Genomic DNA, 24,453 nt, shown 5'->3' on the forward strand with positions numbered 1-24,453 from the left:
ATGTTTATTTGCAGGGAAGGGTTGTCAAAATTAAAAGTAATCGGCGAAGTGCATTTGCTCGTGTTTCTTCTGCTGAGACTCCATCAGCACAATCTGCAGCTTGCCCAAAGCTCCTGTGCAACGTGAGAGTTCTCACTAACAGAGAAGTGGCGTGCTGCAACATCGAGCGCAGACACTACTTTATGTGCACTTGGTGGTGGCACAGTCTCGTTGCCGCCACCGGACTTATCACTGTCGGCTGTTCTCACTGCATGTGAGCCCTGCGACGTCTGCTGGGAGCAAGCAGCCTCAATTATATTGGCGTCACTCAAAGGCTCCAACGTCTCCATGCTGCTGTCTGCGTAGCTCGAGCTTGTGGCACCAACAAAAGCCGTCATCGCCTGAACCGCCATACTACGTTGTTTACACCACGTGATCGCGACCCAGCGACCGCGGCAGAACGAAAACCTGGAACGACTTGCACCTATTCTATTCTATTCTAAGTTCTATTCTATTCTATTCTAAGCATCAGCGGCGCGGGCGAGTGCTCCGGCAGCGAAAAGCTGCTACAGCATGCACCGGAACGCGGCTCCGTGAGCCTTGTGCACTTGGCTTTTTTTTATTTTCCATTGTTTTACATCTCTGGTAAATTTGGAGCGTGTTTTACTCACTATGGGTCAACTTCTATCTACGAGGAGTGGTGTCAGCCAGTGGTTCCTAGCTCGAATTAACCGTAGCGGATGCCGAATTGTTCGAATTATCGGGAGTTTTCTCTCATTGAAATATACAGGGCTGTGCCGGGACCCGGGTGTCAGTTCGAAATAACCGTAAGTTCGAATTAACAAGCTTTCACTGTAGCAGCAGACACATGCAAAGTATTGTACATGCTATTGCTGTAAAGAGTTGTAAATATATGCAAATAAATGCACGTGAATGTCCCCTTTTTTCCTACAAACGAGCTTAAAATTTCCCAGACTTCGCACAAAACTGAAAGCAGCAGCCGTGGTTGCAATAATTAAGTACCATATTTAAGCGCATAATTTGCACCCTCGCATAATTTGCGCACCCTTAACTTATCACCCAGGTTTACAAAAAAAAATTTTTACTCGCATATTTTATGCACCGCGCTGCACTAGACCACCATCATGCACGCGGGCTCTACCCTATGGCTCTACCCAGTAGCATTTGGCTATGCCACGTGTTTGTTCGGAAGGCTTTTTGAATCTTTTGCGCACTGGGCGTTCATGGTGGTGTCTGGGGCTGCTGCTACAATCGCGGTGGCACCAGCGGCATCACCACTCAGAACGGCTAGCAGCTCTTCCGGGGAGGATCGGCAGCTGATAGAAGAGCCAACATCACTGTTTTTTTGGCTGATGCATGTGACTCGACTGCCAGCTACGCTTTTCTTGGTGGCTCTGACGGCTTGTGTTTGGTTGTTCGCTCGTGTCTTGCGATGGGATATCGCAACTATACAGCAAGTTTCAAACTGCTTGTCAGCGCCTTATCACGGCGCGGAGTGGCGAAGCCAGCGAGAATAACCGCGTGCGCACAAGTTTGCCCATAGACGACAATCTTGTGTCGGAAAACTTGTGCGCACGTGGCTATTCTCGCTGGCTTCTCAGCTCCGCGCCGTGATAAGGCGCCGACAAGCAGTTTGGTCGACGCTCGCGCAGTACTGCTAAAGAATTGTGTGGTGTGATAATTGATTTATTGATTCGTGGTTGCTTTCTCGGATGAAGTTGCGAAAGCAAACTTACGGAATCCAGAACTACCGAACAATTGGCTGGGCCACAAGCGATGACGCTGTTTTAGTGTCTTATTAGGTTCGTGCATGCACCTTCATGCCATCCCGCAAGGGGGGGGGGGGGGGGGGGGGGGGGGGGGGGGGGGGGGCTGCTAGCGTAGGGTGCGGGTCCGGGTGCTGACGTATACGCGGCAACATACACTAAACCTATATTGCGCGTTATGACCTTTGTGGAGTTTTTTAAGTCGCGCTCGCGAAATCCCCACGTAATTTGCGCACCCCCTTCTTAGAGCCCTAATTTCTGAATAAAAAGTGCGCAAATTATGTGCGTAAATATGCTAATGACATTTTAGTGCTGCTGCGAGGACACCTCGTCAGCGTCGCTTTATCCGCGCAAAACAATTTTCGTTAATCATGGTGCAACGAAGCAAACAAACGTAACAACTTACAACGCTCTATTCGTCTGGCAAGGAACAGCATCCTCAAGTGATAGGCGGAGCGAACGCCTGAGCCCACCGCTGCAAACGGTGAGCAAGGCTGCTGCTCCAGCCGATTGTCATTGGAAAAAGTGCTGCGCCGCGGATGAATAGAGAGCTACGCAAGAAGGGGTACGAAGCAGGAATCTCACAGACGCGTGGTGTAGGTCTGTAGTATAGGAGTTTTTTGAGGTAGTCAACTGCCGTGGTGGCTTCTCTGCCGTGCCTCGATGCAACGAAACGAAGCACCACCGCCGCCTCCAAGAACAATAAAATAAAACTGGCACGCTAGCATTCGCGACGGCCGTTTCTGCGGGGACTCGATATGAAGAGGAGAAACACCGAGGTTTCTTCCCGATGCATAAGAGAAAGGAGGTGAAGCTTCTACGAACTACAGCGATGCGCATATATACGAATGGGCCGGGTCTGGGAAACGCAGCTTAAAAAGCAGGAACACTGCAACAATCAGCTGCCGCGATGGCTTTCCCAGTACTTGGGAGCAAAGGGGCGAAGCATCCGAAAATGATAAGGAAGAGATTTTGGTTACTTTCGTCACTGCCATCGACGGACTGGATGTGTTACGAATTTCCTTCCGCGCTAAAGAAGGCACGAACGCGGACTCAATTCAGCGAGTTCTGGAATAGGATCTGCACACCTCTTGTGCCAAGAAATGCCAATCGACATTTTTATAAACTGAAATTGTCAATAAATGTCTTTTTACCTCGTTCAACAGCTACATTTCTCAAAATCAGGCAGTTTGGATCATACGTTTTTCCAGATAATACGTTTTTTCCTGCGATTAAAAAAAAAAAACATATCAACGGGGTTTTGCTGTATTTAGCTTTGTTTTCGTATGTTGGATAAAGGATAAAATTTTATATATAATAGTTTTTACAGGAAAAATAAAACTAATGAAACCTACAAAAACATTCATTTTCCACACGGTAAGGAAAGTGTTAATTAGGTTAGCAGAGTCACTGCAACCCGTATATGTCATGATGTCATTAACGTATAACATTGTCACAGACACTCTGCCACAATAATCAGTCAGCTGTATGCAAATTCATGTCGGTATCAGTAGTGGTATCAGCAGCTGTTCAAGGCATTTACCTGTTCTTGTAGAGGATGATGATTGCACATGCAGCCATGCATAAGAGCCCAGCCAGGACACCTAGCAATATTCCCAAGGATGGGTCATTCACTTCCTGGCCTGCAGCTGCATTGGACAAAAAAACTGGCAAGTTAAGTAGGCATTGCTCATCAAACTGCAGAATAATATACATTAATACTTGGTGGGATGAGGTATATTTGAAAGCACGCTATATACCAGCGTATCACAACTGTTGCATTATGAAAACAGAGCACGCACTTGCCAATTTGTGATAAAAAAAAAAAAAACTCACTCAGCACTCACTTCTGAAAAGAGAACCCATACAAGCCACGAAACGTCATATACTTTTTTATTCTCACCCTTTGGCGAGGACGTGTTTGCTATCTCTGCCGAATTAGTCCCCATGCCAGGCATTCCATGTAACACTGGATTATGAAGGTTGCATGACTGGTTTTAGTCATGTTGCAGCAAGGCATCTAAGGCAATTAGTTTTGGATAGTTGCAGCAATGTGACCTTAATCCACAAATGTAATCTAATCAGCAGTGGCACAGTGAACGATGCAACAATGCTACATCCATTCATCTTTGCCTTCCCCGGTCTTATACTGTTCAGTTCTCACAGAACTGTTCTCAGGCTCCACCAGACAGAAGACAAGGTTTGCCTGAAGCATTCTAAATGAATGCTATTTTGTTATACAGATATAGTTCCAATGAGTTTGAGGTGTCACTGGGCAAGCAAGTTGATTTTGTGCTCCATCAGTGTGCAGTTGATCGTCAATACAATAAAGTTTGCCCAATCAAACCTCTACCCATCTCTCCCCCTCATTCACAAAGAAAACAATGCAATATTCAGTAAATTAAGCAAGGCAATTTTAGCTTCAATCAAGTTGGACTGGTTCATGGTATAACAGCACAAGAAGACGTGACACGTGTTATGGCGTTCTTCGTATGGCGTGTCTTCATGCACTGCTAATAATAATAATAATTGTTTTTTTGGGGGGAAAGGAAATGGCGCAGTATATGTCTCATATATCTTTGGACACCTGAACTGCGCCGTAAGGGAAGGGATAAAGGAGGGAGTGAAAGAAGAAAGGAAGAATAGGTTCAGGAATAATTTCGACCACCTGGGGATCTTTAACGTGCACCGACATCGCACAGCACACGGACGCCTTAGCGTTTTTCCTCCATAAAAACGCAGCCGCCGCGGTCGGGTTCGATCCTGGGAACTCCGGATCAGTAGTCGAGCGCCCTAACCACTGAGCCACCGCGGCGGGGCCACTGCTAAACCATGAACTAATTTTTGGTGTGCTTTAAATGTAATGAAATTTCAATAATGGCTTAGAACAAACCTGAAGAAAAATTTCAAAATTCAGTGAAGAAGGTGGTACGAGGCCTCACAGCGTGCGCAGTGCAATAAAGAACAGTTCGAAACCCAACACTGTTGGGGCTGGTTCTTCCTCGCCATAGTTCCAACAATCGCAATGCGAAACCAAGCGGCGGTTTTCTATTTGATCCTTCCGTGATGCATGACATGAGTCAATGCCCACACCCATGGCACCCACCCTCTCCCCTCCACAACACTTCCAGCGTGACTTTCATGAACTCGTTTTGGTGAACTGTGGTATGCGAGAAGCCCACTTGCAGAACTTCGTCTGAGGCTCCCGAAGGGGGGGCTAAGTCAATGTATCATCGTATGCGACCGTGTAAAAATCCCACCTATTCCATGGTGCAATTTAAGCTGTGTATCTCTGACGTATGGTAATGGCAGGCGAGACAACGATAGAAAGGCTTATGTCGCTTGGCCAAAAAATAGCCTGGCCATACATTTTCTAACTCGACCTTCAGATAATTCACGAATCTGTTTCAGTCTCTTAAAGTTCAAATAAATGAGGTTTTTGCTGCCCATCAGGTTATTTTTTTAGCTGCCAGTTGTATCATTCCATAGATTTCATTTCGCTACTCACTCTGAATGACCACATTACAGGTTGCATACTGTTATGCTGTCTAATCAAGCAGTATACATTTCTGTGCGCATTATGTTTTGTAGCGATAGCTACATTACGGTAGCATTTCGAGCCTTCAGCGTGGCGGCGCCGCCACCCAGTGGCTGTGCCGCCACCCTAAGGCTGCGCCGCCACGCTGTCACGTGGTGCAGAGCAGCTGCCGGCGCCGTGGCTGATCATGTGGCTTGTCACGTGGTTGGTCACGTGACCAAGTTCCACTCGGCCAGCCATAGCTATCGCGTCACTCCAGGTTTAACCAAAGCTAAACCACCGCCAATTTTTTATTTTTGTGTGCGGCGCTGAGACAGTCTAGACTGTTTTTTTATTTTGGCTGCTAAGACCATACACTCGCTTAGAAGAAAATAAAGGCATTTGCGTATTTATCTTTTTTCTTGAAATTTTCTTTACACTGAACAGAAATTCAATATTCAAAGACGTTTTTTCTTTGCATTAGAAAATTCAATATTTGCACACCTCTAGTTTCAAATAATACCCAGCATACATTCTGTGGTCTTCCTCTGGTTGTGATGAGAGGTGGGCAAATGCCCTCATTTTTACTTTTCCTCCCTCACTCTCACTTTTTAATCCATGGCCCTCCCTCACCCTCATTTTGAAAAGTTATCAGGCCGTCCCTCACCCTCATCCTCACTTTGAAAAATTTGGTGGCCCTCCCTCGCCCTCACATCTTCGTCCCTCCCTCACCCTCACGAACCGTCGTTTTAAAACTCGTTATTTTTTGCAGTCAGCAACTTCTGGCAACATTACGGAGTAATAAGCATATAAGTCATGCCCTCAAGTCACCATTGGACAAGAGGCTAGATCCTTATATTGTGTGTGTCCATGTACATGTGTGTGTATTGTTTGAGCTAATACGTGAGACAAAACCGAGACAGTTACGAGTTGAGTCCCAAAATATCACTCTGCCTTTAATTCTGGCGTGCACTGCGTGCATACATGCACTCTGCAATTATAGCATTTCATTGCTATCTATATGCACTGCTAAAATGAGTCAGTGCATTGTGGTCTTTGTATAAAAACTAGTGTATGCCAAGAATATTTAGGAAACAATGCAGCAGCCTTTACCACAACAATTACAATAAGTGCTGAGCACAGAATATACTCGGAACAAGGAAAGTTTGTAGGTCGCTTAATTACCATTGCCCGATGACACTGCGATAGCACAGGGTATTTTGAATTTCACTGCTTCTAATCTCCCGCCATTTCGTGTGGTTTGCTGCATGATCTTCTAATGACGCTTCCACGCGCATGCATGGAAGATGATGAAGACCACACTTTCAACTTACAGCGTGAGAGACTGGCAGTTTAACACACGTGAACGCGGGTATGTGACAAAGACGACGAGATTGCAAGCACAGCTCAAGAGCTTGGCAGTTCATACAGGCAGGACGTTAACATTTCTCCCAACTGGATTTGAATCGGAGAGGCATTCGCTCTTGGAGATGTGCTCAGCCTTACCAAGCGTCTAGTACTCTGCTGCTTTGTGTTTTTGCTTTCGTGGCATTTCCTAAACGATTTGTAAATAATTTAGTTAATGTAAATAAAATATATTTTCAATGCAATAAATAGATGATTGAAAAAGCTGTGCTGATGGCGTAGTAGTCTAAAGCAGCGGCCAGCGGAACTGATTTTTAGCGCCGATGCGGGTTCGTATCCCGCCTATCCAGCTATGAAGTTTTTTTTATTTCTTCAGTGTCTACCCCCAGTGCGATGCTGGCTTTCCGCTGCAGCGAGGCTCTTAAGCTGTCGCTTAAAATAAAACATTATCCATACCACTTGAAAATCAAACGGGTCACTAAAATGCAGCATTTGGGCTGAATAATGGTTATCACTAACCCCCTCCCCCTCTAGTCTGGAGTGAACGATTCCTGTGGTTGCCATTTTAGTGCCCTAGCGCTTCCACTCCACCGAAAAGCTGCTATCTTGCTCTCCGAAGCCTGCTTCTAGCACGTGGGCCACCTTGGTCACGTGACGTTGTGACGTCATCACAAGCTGCCCACCTGATTCTGAGCAAACTGCCCACTGTGGCAATTCAATTAATGATTAGACGCGAGAGGTTCCTCAGGAATAACATAGGTCTCATAAGCCCCACCGATGGAAGCACCTGCCATCGCAAGGCAGTTACGCGTAGCTTAACCACTGCACCTCTGTGCCGGGAGCAGAATCAGAACTCTCATGGATGTGTGAATGCAAAGGATTGAGCAATTCTACCGCAGTACAAGTCTAAAATGATGCAATATCACGCAAACTTACATTATATGATTTATCAACCGAAGCCAGCCAGTTCAGGTCAAGCACAAGCATAGAAAGTCAAGATAAACCATGCAAAACCAGGGCGGTGCTAGTGCAAGATAATTCGTGGTTAATCCCAAGCCGAACGGCCCGCAATTTTTTTGCTTGCACATCTCCACACTACCCAAACGCTGAGCGTCAATTCCCTACCATGTCTGAAAGAAATTTGGTTCATTAAATCAGGTGGGTGATTACGTGGTCACAAGTCTCACCAGGGACAGAAATAAACCTAGAGCTGTTCCTGCTTTTAGAGAGCAGTGCACGTTTTTGTTTTTTTAGCACATCCAACATTGCAAAGCGGAGCGAGCGATGATTCAGACCAAGGTGGCTAAGCTGCTGCTTTATTTCCATGGCCAAGACTACAGCGGTTGGCTTTGCCCACCACATTGCAGCACCGCTTTCCTATACAACCATTCCAGCAAAAATAGACATACGACTGTACTTTACCACTCACAGTGTGAGTGAAAAAATTCCATGCCAACACCGCCAACATGCTTTGATTTGGCAGTGGAATTTTGTAGTATTTTTATGCTGCTGCCAGTTCTTTAAAACCTCATTAAGCTGAAATCGGACTTCGTTCCGGGAAACAAGGCTTATTAGAACTTGGGAATTCAATAGCCTTACTAGGTATGATTTCTACATGCTTTACTCTACACTCTGATGATCCGACAGACTCGGGGCTGATAATGAAAATGCTAACTGCAGTACCACGGTTCTCATCGCACGTCTTGACCAGTACCTCCTTGTTAGCGCACTATACAAGGTGTTTCACCTAAATCTTTACATAATTTTTAAAAATAGGCTTTTTTAGTTAGAAGGGCGCTTTTTTCGTCGTAGTATTGTCAGCGGTGTAGTACATTGCGGCGACGTTCTCGAGAAAGTGTTCGGCTCGCCGCCTTTCCTGTTTGCCTCGTGTACATCCAGACTGTAGAAACTACGTCTTCCCCGGTAACCTTCACCTTAAGAACTGTCGCTCTAAAACGGGAATTCATAACTGGCTGCACACAAAAGAGCGTTAGCCCATAGTACGGTTCCAGCCATCAACCTCGCCCTCAGACCGTGCATCTTGCCCTCCCTCACCCTCACTTCATCATATCTTTCCTCCCCCATCGTCGTCCTCATGAATTTTCATGCGCCAGTCCACCCTCACCTCACCTCACCGAGTGAAATCTTCATGAGGTGAGGGTGAGGACGCCCTCGTGAGGATACCCATCTCTGGTTGTGATATCAGACTTTCCAGCAATAAAAGTGAGCATAGCAAGCAGATGCCTATCTTTTGTAGGGCTGTGCACCACTTGTGGGCATAGCCACTGCAGCAGGTGAGGGATTGCGCATTTGGACATCATCACAAAGATCATTTAGTCATTGTGGGGGTGGTGTGTCAAGACAAGCACCATTCTCAGAGCAAAGAGAACGTTAAGGACTACTTGGTGGTGAATTATAACAGCCACCTTCGATTTTATTGAAATTTCATTTGGAGTATGCGAGGCATGTTTCAAAACATATTTATTTTATGTGTGTTATGATTCGCATGGAATATTGCGGATTCTTTGTGCTGAATGCGTGGAATTTAAAATTTTTCGCTGCAGAAGCTTAGGAGCCTTGGCCATCGTCGCACTGCCACAAATCAATGCCAAATAAGGAATGCTGCCTTTGCACAAAGGGAGCATTCCTATCTTTTTTCAAAGGAAACATGTTGCACCGCAAGCTCTGGAATGAATGGACCTACAGTTTTAATGAGTGGCGGAAAAAAAAAAAATTCAAGTTCCAACTCTACTTTTCTCAGCCACATGTATTTTGCTGCCAAACGAAGGCAGTGGAGCCACAAAATACCGAACTACTGAATTTCACTTAGAACAAAAACTGGTTGGAATTGTCCTCATCGTCCTCTAAAATGAAAATGTAACACAGCGAGAGAGAGAAAAAAAAAAGCAATGTTAACTGTTCAACTAATCCACCTTCTGTAATAATGACGACATGTGCAAAGACGAGCGTATGTCATATTTAAAACATGCCACAATGCAAAGCGATTGGCTTATAAGATCGCTGACGGTGCTTACCCTGTGGGTGTGGGGAGATGGTGCTGCGTGATGGGACACTGATGACAAACTTGATGACTTGAGTCAGGGGACCAAGGCCAGCCACGGTCTGGGCTTGCATACGCAGCGAGTATGCCGTGTTGATGGACAGCCCGCTCAGTATGGATGTCAGGTGCGAGCCTGCAGACGAAGAAATCATTCAGCATTGCCCATTACCAGAAGAGCTCTGCTGCAGCACTTATAAGCTCAGGCATTAACACCAAAATTGGGTGTAATAAACATTGTGTTCCACTGAACTTGCCAGCACCACCTGGCACTTGCGTTTAGTTCTTTTTTTTTTCCTCCATATTCTTCGTCATTTACTGAACCATGCTGGGCTTTCTGGTTTGCTGTATTTATTATTATTATTATTATTATTATTATTATATGTTACCAAAAGTGCTGACAAAGAATTATTCCTTGTTTGCAGCTTACAGTCCCAAAGGTAAAATTTTCCCCCTTTACCTCCTTTTTTTCTAGAGGATTTGAGAGGCAACACTGGTGAAAAGAGAAAATATGGAGCTCTTGGGTTTGAACTTGGCTGCAGTCGCCACGTTTCCATAGAGGCAAAATGCAGAAGGCCGCCCCCCCCACCGTGTCATACTGCTCGTGTCGTACTGCACAACACATATTGTATTGGTATCCTAGTATAGTATTGGTATCTTAGTATAGGTAGTTGGTGTCCAACGATATATGAGACAGATACTGCGCCATTTCCTTTCCCCAAAAACCAATTATTATTATTATATTCACTTGCTTGTTGACATGAATGAGTACTAACAACAACACAGTCCTCTTACCTTGGCTGGTACACTCACAGTATATTCGGCTTTGGTCAGCCTTCTAGTGAACAAAACGTGAGCACCATCTGGCGCCGATCCACAGAATGCCTGTTTACTACTAAAGCTACAATGAGGGGGGGAATGAGTGACTCATTTAAAGATGCTTTCTCTGCTGTTTCTGCTCGATACCATTAAGCAGTCACAAGGACCGACCACTCTGACTTGTCTCTCTGAACATTTCACTCGCTAATTGCGCTGCTATGACCCCACACAATGGCATCGACATCAGCGAAACCTTCCACATGTGCTGCTGCTAATCGCCGAGAATGTGACCGCCTTTGGGAGTGACAGGCGAGTTCTTTAACCATGAAAGGTGACCAACAGCGCGATCGCCTAAGGAAGCCTCAGGCAAGATCTTTGACAACAGAAGACCAGCATGAATTGTGTGTCCTACTTCAGGTATCACATACTGTTGCTCGCTGTCCTGGGCAACAGCACAAACCACATGCATGAATACAAGTATACTTTCCTAAAAATCGTTATTTCTGTATGGCAACCAAACATGGGTCAGCACGCATGTGCCCCTGCATCAGAGTAGTCTAGGCATAGTACGGATTATGCCACTACTTTTTTTAAAAATGGTAGTACAGAGACAAAGAGCAATGTCAGCAGACTTGCCTGTTTCGGTTTTTGTTTTCCACTTGTCGACCTGTGTTGTGTCGGTTACGCTGGCATTGTAAAAAATGTGGTAGGCTAAAATGATGCCGTTGGGGAACTCTGGTGCCAGCCAATTCAGCCGTACCGAGCCAAGGTCAATGGCGTTCCAAGTGATTTCTCGCGGTACACTAGGCTCTGGAAAGACAAAATTTTAATAAACAAAAAAATAAACCGGGTCAGTTTTTAGTGGTTAAAAAGACTGAGGGCCTGCTAAAGCTATTTTTGACATGTCTGAAATTACAAGCTCTCTCTTACTGCATGTGTGAGCATTTCCTATCAAGACTTAAAAAGTGTGTGTGTGCTAGCTTTGACCAAATAAAAACAAAAATTTCTTGAGGCCTTGAGAAAAGAAGCACTTTTCCATTACCTATACTTAGAAAGTACCCACTGCATGGCATTATGAACTGGCAGGGCAAGTGCACCATGACGTGCAGAAAAGTAGTAACAACAAGGCTCAGGAACTGCTTATATGGCCCGTCTTTCAATATGATCAGGCGCAACTGTTGCAAGTGCGAGGTCCTCCTAATCCAAGTGTTCTCAAACTTGCCCCAAGGAACCCCAACAGCTTTCCACACGTGAAGAACAAAGCAGACAACTGCACACATGAATGTCAGCACATGATGCATTCCTGCAGCAGTAGAGTCCAGCATTGTGAACATAATTACATACACTGACAACCATGGTTTTAAATGAATTTAGTAGACACATCGAGTCCCTTGATAAAATTCAATACTACACGTATTTCGTTCCTTCATTGTACACCCCCTATCAAAAGTTTACGGAAGGAGGCTCTTTTGGAGGAATTTATTTTTTTATTTGCATCAGAAGCATATTTCCCAAGATTATGACAAAGATTTAATGGTGCACTACGTAATTCGCACAGCAAAAAATTTTTTGCACACACCTCTTCCAAGAGGCATGGAGAGAGAAGACTGAAATTAAATTTTTTTTGCCAACGTTGCCTTTCATTAACTTTTTACTGCAGGTATATATATATTTTATTACTCCAACCAGTATCGTCACACCAAGCTTTTGCAGCACCCAGAGCAAAGAGTCAAAAAGAGGGGCTTCTTACTGTCCTCGCTGGTCCTGCACTCGATGAGTTGACTGAAATGGCCGGGGCGGTGATCAGCCTCATGGGATCTCACAGCAAACCCATAAAGTGTGAATGGTTGGAGGCCCTTCACAACAACCTCAGGAGTTGTGCTGGAGTGTCAGGGGAAAGGGAAAGGACAACCAAGACAGAACAACTTTACAATCAAGCGGTAATGCAACAAAAAAAGCTCACCACATGCACAAAAGCTCAGAGATGACCAGTGTTAAGACTAAGGCATGCAATATCAAAACTTAATACAGTGGAACCCCCGCTGATACGGTTTTCACGGGACCGTAAAAAAAAAAAAAGAAAAATCTAAAAATGTAACAGCCGGGAAACATAAGAGCCGGGAGGTAGGACAAATTGCAAAATGACAGTAGTGGGCAACTGAACATGCTTATTGCCATGCTAGCACTTGAAAAAGTCGTGCAGCGTTGTCTGCCGCATTTTCTCGCTTCCGGTGAGCAAAACTCGCTTTTCTAAAACTTGCAGTGCCGTGTGGCTCTCGCGGTCGTCGCGAACATACGTGCAAGCCTCGCCTTTAAAGCTTAGCCTCTTCATTGACTGAACCTTGAAAAACAGGCCACCTTCATCGGCGTTGAAAATATCCCTAGGTTCGCAGCCGTCGATGATGCCCGCCACGGACTCTTTCCAGTTGCCTACGGTAGCCGTGTCCACGCTTGCAACCTCCCCGTTCATGGTTCGTAGCAAATTCCGTGTCTTCTCTTAAAGCGGCCAATACAACCGTTTGACGCACTGAAATTGTCGATCCCGAGCTTGTTGGCTATCTCTAGAGCTTTTTCGTGTAAAATGGTGCCGTCATAATTTACACCTGCAGCTCTGGCTTGCTTAAACCATTTGTACACAGCCTCATCAAGCCGCACATGCCCCGGGCCGCAGGCTTGCTTACTTTTGACCGTCAACGGACCGGGCGTTTGCTTTGATCTTGTTTCTTTTCAAAACAATGAAGTTCAGGGTGGATGGCGTGAGTCCCAGTTCATTGTGATGCACACCCACTTTCGTGTCGGGTTTGCGTCCACAGTGCGAAGAATATTCAGTTCCTCCTCCAAGGAGAGCACTTTGCGCTTTCTTGATGCCATTACAATGCGACAAGTTCCCGCACACGCGCTGCGCATACACTGGAGAGGACAGGTGGCAGAACGAGGCAGCTGCTAACCCACAGCAATTCACGTTGCAGCGTGGAACGGTTGGCACAGTGCCAGGTGGGCGAATGAGTGCGCTGGACGCACGTGCACCCGACCATGGAATGAATTCACTCCTTACGCGTCCCACCACAGGAAAATACGCGCGAAATCATTCCTAACCGGAGGCGCGAAACGATGAAACGATATGTGGAAGGACGAAGTTGCGAAGTCAGCCGTGCAAGCACCAAGCGCACAAAGAAAGAAGCATGGAGGAATAAAAAATGGCACTAAGGTGAAACAAGATGGGGAAAAAAAAAAGCACAACAACTGCTGCTGCTGATGATGACGCAGAGCGCCACGAGCGCCCTCTGTAGACATGCCAGCGACGCTAGGCCAAGCCAAGTCAGGCCAAGTCAATTCGCCTTAAAAGTAAACATGGCCGTACTTGGGCCGGCTTGGGGTGCCAGTCCACGACGTATCATGCAGGAATGTGCCCGAAGTTACGACGTTACAGCGGGGTTTCTAATGCGTGGACCTCTATGAGAGTCATGCCGGGACTCGACCACAAGAACACAGCCAGCTAGGAAAACGCAACAGCGGGGTTCTACTGTACACGATAATGCTCACTTGACGACACTACTCCCACAGCAAACTGCATTTGTTCAAAAGGCTACAATTCTGGTTACCTTCGGACATATTGCACCACGGTAGAGTTTATATGATTCTTGGGGTGGACAGCACTGTAACGAACTGTGTAGTAGGTGATGTTGTGAACTGAATTTGGTGGCTTCCAGACAGGCGTATGGAACGTGATGAAGTTGGTTCAGCTTCCAAGCCACCAGGTGGATCTATGCAAGAAACAAGTGCTGTGTCAATGCAGAGGCCACACACGCAGCAGCTGTACCAATTCAGCTTTGCAAGCAACGATTCAAAAGTATGCATAAACATATTCTGCAGATTACATAGGTTGGCCTTGTGCCAGCAAAAGCGATTACCAACGCACTGGCATGCCAACATGAACCCATTTGTCACAGCGTACAAGGTAGATTAATCTAAGTACACTCAACACTACACAGGAAAACAGAAAAAATGGGCAAATACAAACACATTACTGAATTTCCGAATGCTCTACACCAGCTTTAGTTTTGGCTCAATAAGATGTGAACAATTGTAAGTGACAGGCAACAATTATGATAGGTGATAAATTTCACCCTGAATAGCTGTTTGCACACTGGCTTTTGGAATTATTCTTTCGTTTCTTGGGCAGGACAACTCTCCTTTCAGATGCTCATGCATAGTGTACAGTAGAACCTCGGCAATACAAATCTCGCAGGGTTGCAAAAAAATTCATATCATCCGAAATATTGTATCATCCAAACGAACAAATGCAGCCACAGCTCGCTACTCGCGGTGCGTACCGCACGATTAGCGATCGCGATTTTGGCGATGTGAAGGCTGTGCACCACCGCTCACTGCGTGCGGTGTGTACCGCACGATTAGCGATCGCGACATCGGCGATTGTGCTGCAGCGCTTAGTGCTCGAGGGTGCGGTCACGGCTCGCACGTTCATATCATCCGTAGAGGAGAGAGAGAGAGTTCGGAACATCCGAAATTCCGCACATCGTACACAATGCACTCTGGCCGGGGAATTTCGCGAATTCGTATCATCGCGAAATTCGTATCAACCAGGTTCATATCACCAAGATTCTACTGTACAAGCATCACATACTTTTTCAGTTATGCGAGTGAAGAGATGGCAACCCAACTGTTTATTGCCCATGCGCCCAAAGGTCTAGGTGAGGGAGCCAGATAAAAGAGCAGGACGAAGATGCAATTAGAAGCCCCGTATTTCACACCTACAAAGTCGGCCCTCACGTTAGAATCATCACATCATAGTCAGATAAGTACGGTATTATGGATCTGCCCTGTGACTCCAGCTGCGCGTGGCTGGCTTCTCTGTGAGGTTGGCTTGTGCTGGGACAGTAATTTCCACTTCCACTTGTAGATGACAGACAATGCCTACAGCCACAACTGATGTGTGTTTACCCGCACCAAAGTAGCTTACAGTCGTGAGCAATTTGAGAGCGAGAAAACTTTTTGCACAAAATTGCAAAGGTTCTGGTTATTTATGCAATAAATTTGAGAATGACTTTTGGATATTTAATGAGAAGAGGAAAAGTAACTATAAAATAAAAACTGTGCTTGTCACAACTAATTATGCATTAATCAATAAATAAATGCAAAAACTTTGTTCCCTCTGATATTGCTCATGACAGCATATGCCTGCCTTAAATCCATGCATTTTCTTTTAAATGCCCTTCCTTATTTGCATTAATTTTTTTTTTATTCTTTTCCTTCTTCCTTTTTACACTCTGGGGCAATACTGCAAAACAAAAAAAGAAAACCTTTATGCAGGAATAACAAAATCAGTCCCTGTAAAACAACTGGCTGTTCCCTTTAATACTGCAGCTACATGCACAGGTGGCAAAGTTCATGTGCACAAATAGGAAGGTCAGTGACTGAAATTTCGGCATGCAATGTGAAAAAAAAAAGAGGAGAAAAACTGGGCAGACTACTCACCCACATCACCCTCCACCGTCAGGTTTTCAGGGTGCGTCAAGATTGTCTGCACAGCCTCCTGGCCATCCACGAGCTGATTAAAGGATGACACGTGCACCTCGTACCAGGTTTGCGGTTCTGTGACAAGATTAACAAAGAGGTAAGGGCGTTCTTAATTCCATCCTTGATGAATGCTTGTAGAGTGATTAAAAATCGACACTAACATGCCTCTGTAAGGAATACAAATGCCACATCACTATCTAGAAGCGCATACAAGCTGTGCTTTGATCGCTACAGCCTGAAAAATGTAGGCTGAAGGAAGACATTTTTGCAAACAGACAAAACTGTCATGTGTACTAGTAGGTAAAGGATTAAAACATTGATGTCACAAGAAACAGGTGCTGTATGTGTCTACAAATATTTAAACCAATTTACAGGTAACTGCCCTTGTACACTGTAAAAGTTCTGGGCATATGACTTCTCTGAAAAGATAACCCACCCCATTATAGGCTGCCATAACTATTTTGATGTAAACCTCAAACCTTGCTCCCCCCTTTCCCTTTAAACAGTCTCCTTTCTTAGAAATTGCTATAAACTACACAAAAACACTAAATTATCTGCAGAGCCACAGCCATTACTCTAGGTGCGTGCTTGTAGTGTTGATATCCTAAAGTTTTTTTAATGCACGGCCATGAAGGGTGGTTGCTCAGAGCTTTCAGAGCAGTTCTCTGGCATCACTTGGCGATAAGCTAGAAAAGGAACCAAGAGCTCATGAAAGCTTGAGGAATCAAGTGCTGGGCCCAATTTTCTCTACAGTAATAGTGAATGACTTTGTGAAGTTTCTAGTGCTCATGGCGGCAAATTTTATAACATAAGCACAAGTTGCATATTGAGGTCTCCTATTTTCTAGAATTTCTGGTAGTGGCAACCAAAAGATGGCCTGCAGTGTAATTTTTCTTTCATATTAGCCCTGAAGTTATTTTTAAAACTCGATCTGCAGCGGTATTATATAGTCTTCAGCTTATAACAGCTGCGTGCACATGCAAATTTGAATCAATAAACAAAATAAACAATGAAATGCTCCCCATCTGAACCAAGTAGCCAACTGCGTCCATTCTAATTATGACGAGTGTGTGCATCAAACTAATGCAGCGAAAGAGGTGGAAAAAGTCTTGGTGAAATGATTTCAGGCTATTCAGTGCAAGGAAGCACATGAAACAAGAAGCTGAAGTAATCTTCACTGTGAGACTAGGCCTATCCTGTGAGGTACACAAACAAGCATCAGAACTTTCTCGTTTCTTTTGTAAATACTGCAATGTAAATAAGCTATGTTCCCTTCACTATGCACAGCACAGTAAATCCGGCTGCAAAAGCTTAAAGAGCACAGAGGAAACTATGGCTTTTGCAGCCAGCATACAGCTGTCACAAGGTGAGAATAAACAAACAGGCCATTGCGCTAAAGTTACTGGCTTCACAGAGGCACCTCAACTCACTCAAGTTGTAGACTACATAGGAGAAGGTGGTGTTGGGCAGGACAACAGGCTCCGGAAAGTGGTTGCCCTGTTCACGAAAGCGCAGCTTGAAACCCGCCACTGGGTTCTTCTCCTCGGGGGACACAGACCAGCGGGCCTCCAGGGTGGTGGCATTGATGACAATCAGGTACAGAACTGGAGGCATCGGCACTGCAACAAGTCAAACAGTAGATTTTTTTTCCCCTGCACCAGCAACCGCTGCCACGTGGCCGTGTCGGTATATATAGAACGGCTGTCGCGAGCGTGTGGCGGAGATGCCATGGACAAGCCTCAGACGCTTAGCAAGCGTGCTTGCTTTTCGCTGAATTCCAGGGTTAGCCAAGTTAAGCCACTGCCAATTTATTACAACTTTTGCAGTGCAGCATTTTAATAACAACGGTGCACAGCCGCACCTTGGTGGTATAACATCAAGTATGGTGTGCAGTATTTATAATTTCAATTCCAGGCAATGCCATGACAGTCCATGAATGCATCAAACTGCAGTGCACAAATTGTAGTCCTACCAAACAAGATGCCAAGGAGTGAATTTTAAGCAGTATGAAGTAGCTATTTCTTGTGACAACTATTAACTGAGGCAAGGTCTACAAATCAATGAATCTAAATGAGTAATGATTCGAAAAATGAAGAGGGAGCAAAAAAACTTACTGGTTGAAGAGGACTTCTCAGGCATGCGGTAAGTGACCCAGGGCCAGCTTTGCCAGCTTTCATCGGAAAGGGCTGGAAAACCTTCAGCTGTTCCAGCCATAACACGAACGTCATATTCCTTTGTAGGTTCCAGATCTGTGGAATGTAAGAATCGGTGCTGAAAAACTCTTCTTTTCACAAGGTTACCTTCTTTTCTTACTTTACCCAACAGGAAATTCAATTTCTTTGCTTCAGCATTCTGCATTATTGGGAAGGGCGATGAAGATCTTAAAAGCTGCAGTTTGGTTGCAAAGTGAAAAAAATTTGGGAGACACTTAAGCAGTGCATTTCAAGGGTATGATGCCATAGCATTAAAGGCTCCCTTCAGCGGCTCCTCTTGCCCACGCAGACACAGACACTGCTTCCATATTAGGTAAAAGACAACACGAAATACATATAAAGCCCCACTTTAACCAAGCCATACACATGTCATGCATACGCGGCTTGGGGGCAGCATGTCTGAATCGCAGCCCAAGTGTACGGGGATCGATTCCTGACTAATTACTTTGATTTTCTTTTCAGCACAAATCATTTACTTTACATATTTACCGTAAAAACCGAAATACAGGTCAAACTTTTTTCCAAAAAACCATGGCGAAAAGTCGACCCCTATCTTATATACCGGTCATTGGCGGAAAAACTACAGAAGTCTTGCAACAATGGGCGGGTGAAGTCAACAGCCTCCATTGCCATCAGCAGCAGTGTGGCGTGGCGTCGTTGGCACACCGCCATTTTGTGTTTCCGTTGTTGCAACGCTATTTTGGTTAAAGGCTGCTTTTTCACATTTTGTTTCAAAATGGGCGGAAGCCAACGGCAATTCACCGCCGCCTTCAAGAAAAACGCGATTATGCGGACACTCACGGCAACCTGGCGGCACAGCGCGAAATTGGAGCATTCGGAAAGAGCATTCAGTACTGGCGGAGGCAGAAGCTGCATATTACAACTTGCAGCAACCAGAAGAAAACATCATTTCGTGGGCGGAGTGCAGCGCATCCAGAACTGGAAGGGAAGGTTGCGCTGCATGCAAGATCGCTGCCTGTTACTGCCGAATGAATCCGCGTGAAAGTGGTAGAGATCGCGCGTGCCTCTAGTCTCACGAGGGTGCAATTCAAGGGCTCGCCATCCTGGGTGCGTCAATTCATGAAGAGGAAGGGCTTTGCTCTACGGTGCCGTACTTCTGTGATCCAGAAACAAACACGCGAGTCGATGGGCGCGCGATACTGTTAAAAAATTGGCCGGGTATACACACAAGCAGCATTTAAATGAAAATAAATACTGTCACCATTGTGCAACCTGTCGAGTCGCAATTATTTCAAGGTAAGGATGTCTTTCGGTACTTTTTCCATTGAAGAAGATTTTTTTTATTTTTAGAATTGGTTAGTTGGGTGTCGACCTATATTCCGGTCCGACCTATAGTCCTGTTTTTACGGTACATGTCGTAAGGATGTTTGAGTCATGTTGCGACCTTCCAGTCACCAGTTTGCTGACGGTTTAATCACTTGTCATTCCACGCCTCCATGTGAGACGTAACAACCCGGTCGACCAGTCTGGCTTCACCACACACACCGGCGACGATGCCGAACTACACCGGGTTCGACGCTGAATGGGACCCTTAATGCTACTGCATTAAAATCCGAAAGGAGCTTTTTGTTTTCTTTGCTACAGTCGCAGACATTTTGTTCACACTTGGCAACTGTCCAAAGTAAATGCATTGCTTTGCGCACATACATGCTCGACTGTATTCGCATCACTTTTCTTTTGTTATTACATCTTGATCAACACAAAAAGCTTGACCTAGAACAAATCAAACTTAGATAAAAATTATGTAAAATGCTAACACTTATGTAAAAGCTGCGTCACGCAGCGTTGTATATGCACCATATTTATTTGTGCAATTTGCGCACTCTTTTTCTTAAAACTAAGGCTTCAAAAGGGGGGTGAGCAAATTAAGCGAAGATTTCGTGAACACATCAACTTTACAAAGCACATACCATGCAATATTTATGGCATATAGCTGCATATAAAAGATGACCCCGCACTCATGCCCCTCGCTCGCCAAAAAAAGTTTCCAAACATAAATCGATGTATCGCCCCCGACCAACGTTAGTGTGATGGCATGACTGTGCATGCGCAGCTCAAAGCAACAAACATAGAACATCACAATCGCAAGCCAGTGGCCAGAGGCAAATGGAGGTAGGTATAAAGCGATAAGACAGTGCCCTTGCATGCAGCCCGGCTGAGCTGCAGCAAACAGAATAGCCAATTGTTCGGTAGTATCGAATTCTGGCGCGATGCACGCAGAGGAGGTTACCGGAAGTTTGCTCTCGTAGCTGTTCATACGGAAAAGAGACCGCTCGCACGAGCGAGCCGGGTAAACGGAGCGTGACTGACTTTTTCTTACCGGAAGCAATTTACAAACAAATTACCGACTTTTTCCGACATCGCTTGCTCGTCAATCTTCCCATGCCTGCCCTGCACACACCCGCATGCATGCTGGCGTGCTTGCGCAGCGGGCAGCGCATATTTTACTTGCAAAATATACAAGCAAAATTTTTTGTGTGAAAGCGCTCCTCACTAGCAAAGCTGAAAAACCCGAGGTATATATGAATCCTCAACTTTCGACAAAACGGAAGCAGCGGAGGCCTTGCACAGCTGCTCCGTCAATGCATGGAACCAGCACCCCTACCCCAGCCACTCCCCGCGCGCGGCTGCCGACAGTGGCTGACAAACGGATTTTGCATGCGGTTGCCTTTGAGGCATTGTTGCCTGAAGTCCTTTCACACGTCCTAAGCGGTTTAAAGCCCTACCATTTTTTTCTTCAAAAATCCAGGTAAAATGTTGAGGTTGTGCAAATAATGCGTGGGTGCAAATTATGCAAGTAAACACGGTTCGTTTTGCAAGGCAGCAGTTACATCACAAAAAAAAAGGCAGCGCACGCAATTCTTTTGCTTCTGTGTCACGTCTTGCCATGACAGAGTTGAGCCTATGCTGCCTGAAAGAGCACAGAAGGCGTTGAGATGGTATTAATCAAACACACATAAATATGCGCTTAATTAAGCACAAACTGTTTCAGTTGACAGCCATTGTTATTTAATTTTGCCACTAGCTTCGGGAGCTGTGTGTCCACATGCTCTTTTTTTTTTGTGCACATCTCGGGCAGGAAAGACCGAAAGCCATGATGTGTGGGGTTCCTCACCATCGTTTGAAAACTGTTGGGGGTTGCCCAATGCTAAAAAGAATGAGAACCACTGATCAAGAGAGAAGGCTTCTGTCAAGCAACACATCTTAAGCCAGAAACCTCTAATGCACGACAAAAGCCACTGACTACGCAGTTTCAACATGTCGACTTCCGAAAGTTCATATTTGTAAGCCCTAACTCACCACTTTTTTTCACGACACATTCCGCTGTTTGCTAGTGGCCAAGCACAAATGTGAGGAATTCCAAAGCACACAGAATTCTGCATTACTTCCATCAGTGAAAACAAACGAGTACTTATATGTTTGCAGCTATGACCTACCGGTGACGGTGTACTCGCGGACAGTTCCCTTGACTTCCCAAACGTGGTTATAATTCTGCCCGTGCAAGCGGCAGTGGATGCGGTAGAGAGCAATGTGGCCCCTGGCCACTGATGGTGCCAGCTCACTCCAAGAGATGTGCATGGTTGTCGGTGTGAGGCTGGTCACGGTCACAGAGGGCGCCCCCAGTGGCACTGTGGGAAAGCAACCTCAGTAAACATGGAGCAAACATTGGATTCTAAGGCTGGACTGCACACGAAATGAATGTTTGTCATATAAACAATATGAATGGAATAAATGTGTGCAATACAAATAGGGGTGTGCGAACATGAAATTTTCTAATATGAATACGAAGAAAAAAGGCCTTTGAATACAGAATTATAAATATTTAATCTGTTCAGTATGGAAAAGAATTTCATAAAAAGACAGGAACTACAAATGTTGCTGTCCTAACTTTTTTCAAAATAGTGTATGGTCTTTGCAACCGAAATCTACAAACCTCTAGCATCATACGAAAAAAAAGTGACATGCATTTGCGAAATTCCGCAGATGGACCATTCACCCGCTGTGGTGGCTCAAAGGTTAGGGCGCTCGGCTACTGATCCAGAGTACCCAGGTTCAAACCCAACCGCGGCAGCCGCGTTTAGATGGAGGCAAAACCCTAAGGCGCCTGTGTGCTGTGCAATATCAGTGCATGCTAAATATCCCCAGGTGGTCAAAATTATTCCAGAGCCCTCCACTACAGCACCTCTTTCTTCCTTTTCTTAGTCCCTCCTGATATGTGAGATAGATACTGCGCCATTTCCTTTCCCCCCAAAAAAATTTTCATTTTACCATCCCACATATCATAATTCACCAAAATGAGGTGACAGTGCTCATGCTAAAAGGTTGTGAAGGCAACAGAGCAGGTGCCATAGTTGTGGGCCTTAGGCATGATAAAAAAAATGCGCTTTTGCACTGTGATTGTTCGAAGCAGGGGGTCAGTCATTGTGTTCTAATCACATGCGATATGTGGCAAAGCATACTGTGGAATTTCGCACAGGGTCCAAGCTTACAGGCATCCGAATGTGACCGGTCCATGCAATAAATTATGGGGAAGAAAGCAACAAGGATGCTTTTGTACGCTTTTCCTGACACTTTAAACTCAGTCTTCGGATAATATGCCAAGTTACTGTGGTGTTGCCACAGTCGGATTTATGAAAGTCAACACAGTATTCAATAACTGCTGAATATTCAAAAATTCTCAAATACCAATTTCTCTAATCAATTATTAACCAAATAACTAACATATTCACACACCCCTATATATAAACGATCTTATGCTTTTGTGCATCATCAACTCTGATAGGAGCTATAACCACATACAGAGAAAGCTCGTTAGTTCAAGCGTCATTAATTAGAATTTCTGGATAATTCGAACTGCATGACTTGGTCTGTCCACATTTCATTGGAGCCTAGGTAAAACACAGCCTGTTAATTCAGAAGTGAATGTGAATTTGTGCGCCGCTGAGGTTACGCTATCGTTTTGGCCGAAAAGCGGAAGCCATGGGATGGTCAAACACTCCGCAAATTTACCAGGCGAACATATGTTCATGCGGTCTCACGCCCTTAGAGACTCTGGTGCGGTCCTCTGCTGCAGAAGTTGGGACATGCTGAACGCTGCCTGCCTTGTCAGTTTAGAAGGCAAAGAGGCCTTCCGATTAGTTTGGGCCACCTCCTAAGTTCACACAAAGAAGACGAAGCGGTGGGCTCGCGCAGAAAGAACGCTCGGGACCTTTGCCTCAGCCAGACGCTGCCACCACCACTCCGCCAATCGCTACATCTGCAAGCCCACTAATAAATGAGGCCGAACAGAATTAGGGTGTTGGCCGTTGCCTTCCAAAAAAAGGAAGAAGAAGAAGCTGATGACTGAATATTTTAGAACAATAAAATAAAGTAATCCCACTGCCTGATTGCTTCCCAGTCACAGTGTACCGCATATTCTATCCCCTTTCGTTAGTTTGAACTTCAGTTAATTCGAACTGCATCGACACACCTGTGGAATTCATATTAACGAGTTTTTACTGTACTACAGAAATATTATCTGGAAACTTGGCCAGAAATATGAGAGAGATTAGTATAGGCTTATGCACATGTTCTGTAAATTTGAATTTTTGAGCCAATAGTAAAACATTTTTAGGTTCAATTCAATGTGTATGTTTGGCATTCAAAGTCACGAAGTATTTATTATGAGTGAATTAAATTTCCGAAACATTTGCTTTCACTGGTCTTGTTATTAGTTATCATTATATTTGATTGCTGAACATTATTTTCTAGGCATTTTAGGCAACCTTAAAAATATCTGGAGTGTGACATGCACTCTTTCAAAAATAAAAAAAGTGCCCAAAATATTCACTCTGAAATTATTTTTAAAATGTTAATAACATTTCCTTACAATTTTACTTGAACCTAAAACCTACCATCCAAATGAGCTTAAAAAATCAGGTAGGAAACAATTCACATGACATAACAGCACTCATTAATTGCAGTCATAAGGGATTTTCAGAACAGCAAAATTCATATCTAATAATGATCCTTCTGGCAACTAAATTTCAGTTCTGAACACCACTGTTTTCAGCAACCAGTAAGAAATTTTAGTTACCCTAAACATCTACCATCTAAAAACATGCCTTGGCTATGATGTATACCAACATGCAGTGACAAGAAGCAGGGTTATACATC

General features: G+C 44.8%; 1 protein-coding gene across 1 annotated transcript in view; it reads right to left on the reverse strand.

Annotated features, from left to right (window-relative positions):
* Positions 1 to 24,453, reverse strand: part of LOC144136721 (protogenin B-like) — a 160,730-nt gene that overhangs the window by 8,655 nt on the left and 127,622 nt on the right. Inside the window, 10 exon segments of the mRNA XM_077669286.1 lie at positions 3,310 to 3,415; positions 9,684 to 9,842; positions 11,162 to 11,335; positions 12,276 to 12,406; positions 14,128 to 14,236; positions 14,239 to 14,289; positions 16,022 to 16,138; positions 17,494 to 17,682; positions 18,178 to 18,312; positions 21,735 to 21,926. Coding sequence (XP_077525412.1) covers positions 3,310 to 3,415; positions 9,684 to 9,842; positions 11,162 to 11,335; positions 12,276 to 12,406; positions 14,128 to 14,236; positions 14,239 to 14,289; positions 16,022 to 16,138; positions 17,494 to 17,682; positions 18,178 to 18,312; positions 21,735 to 21,926 — 1,363 coding nt within the window.

Source organism: Amblyomma americanum, chromosome 6 (assembly GCF_052857255.1).
Source record: "Amblyomma americanum isolate KBUSLIRL-KWMA chromosome 6, ASM5285725v1, whole genome shotgun sequence".
Lineage (NCBI taxonomy): Eukaryota > Metazoa > Arthropoda > Arachnida > Ixodida > Ixodidae > Amblyomma > Amblyomma americanum.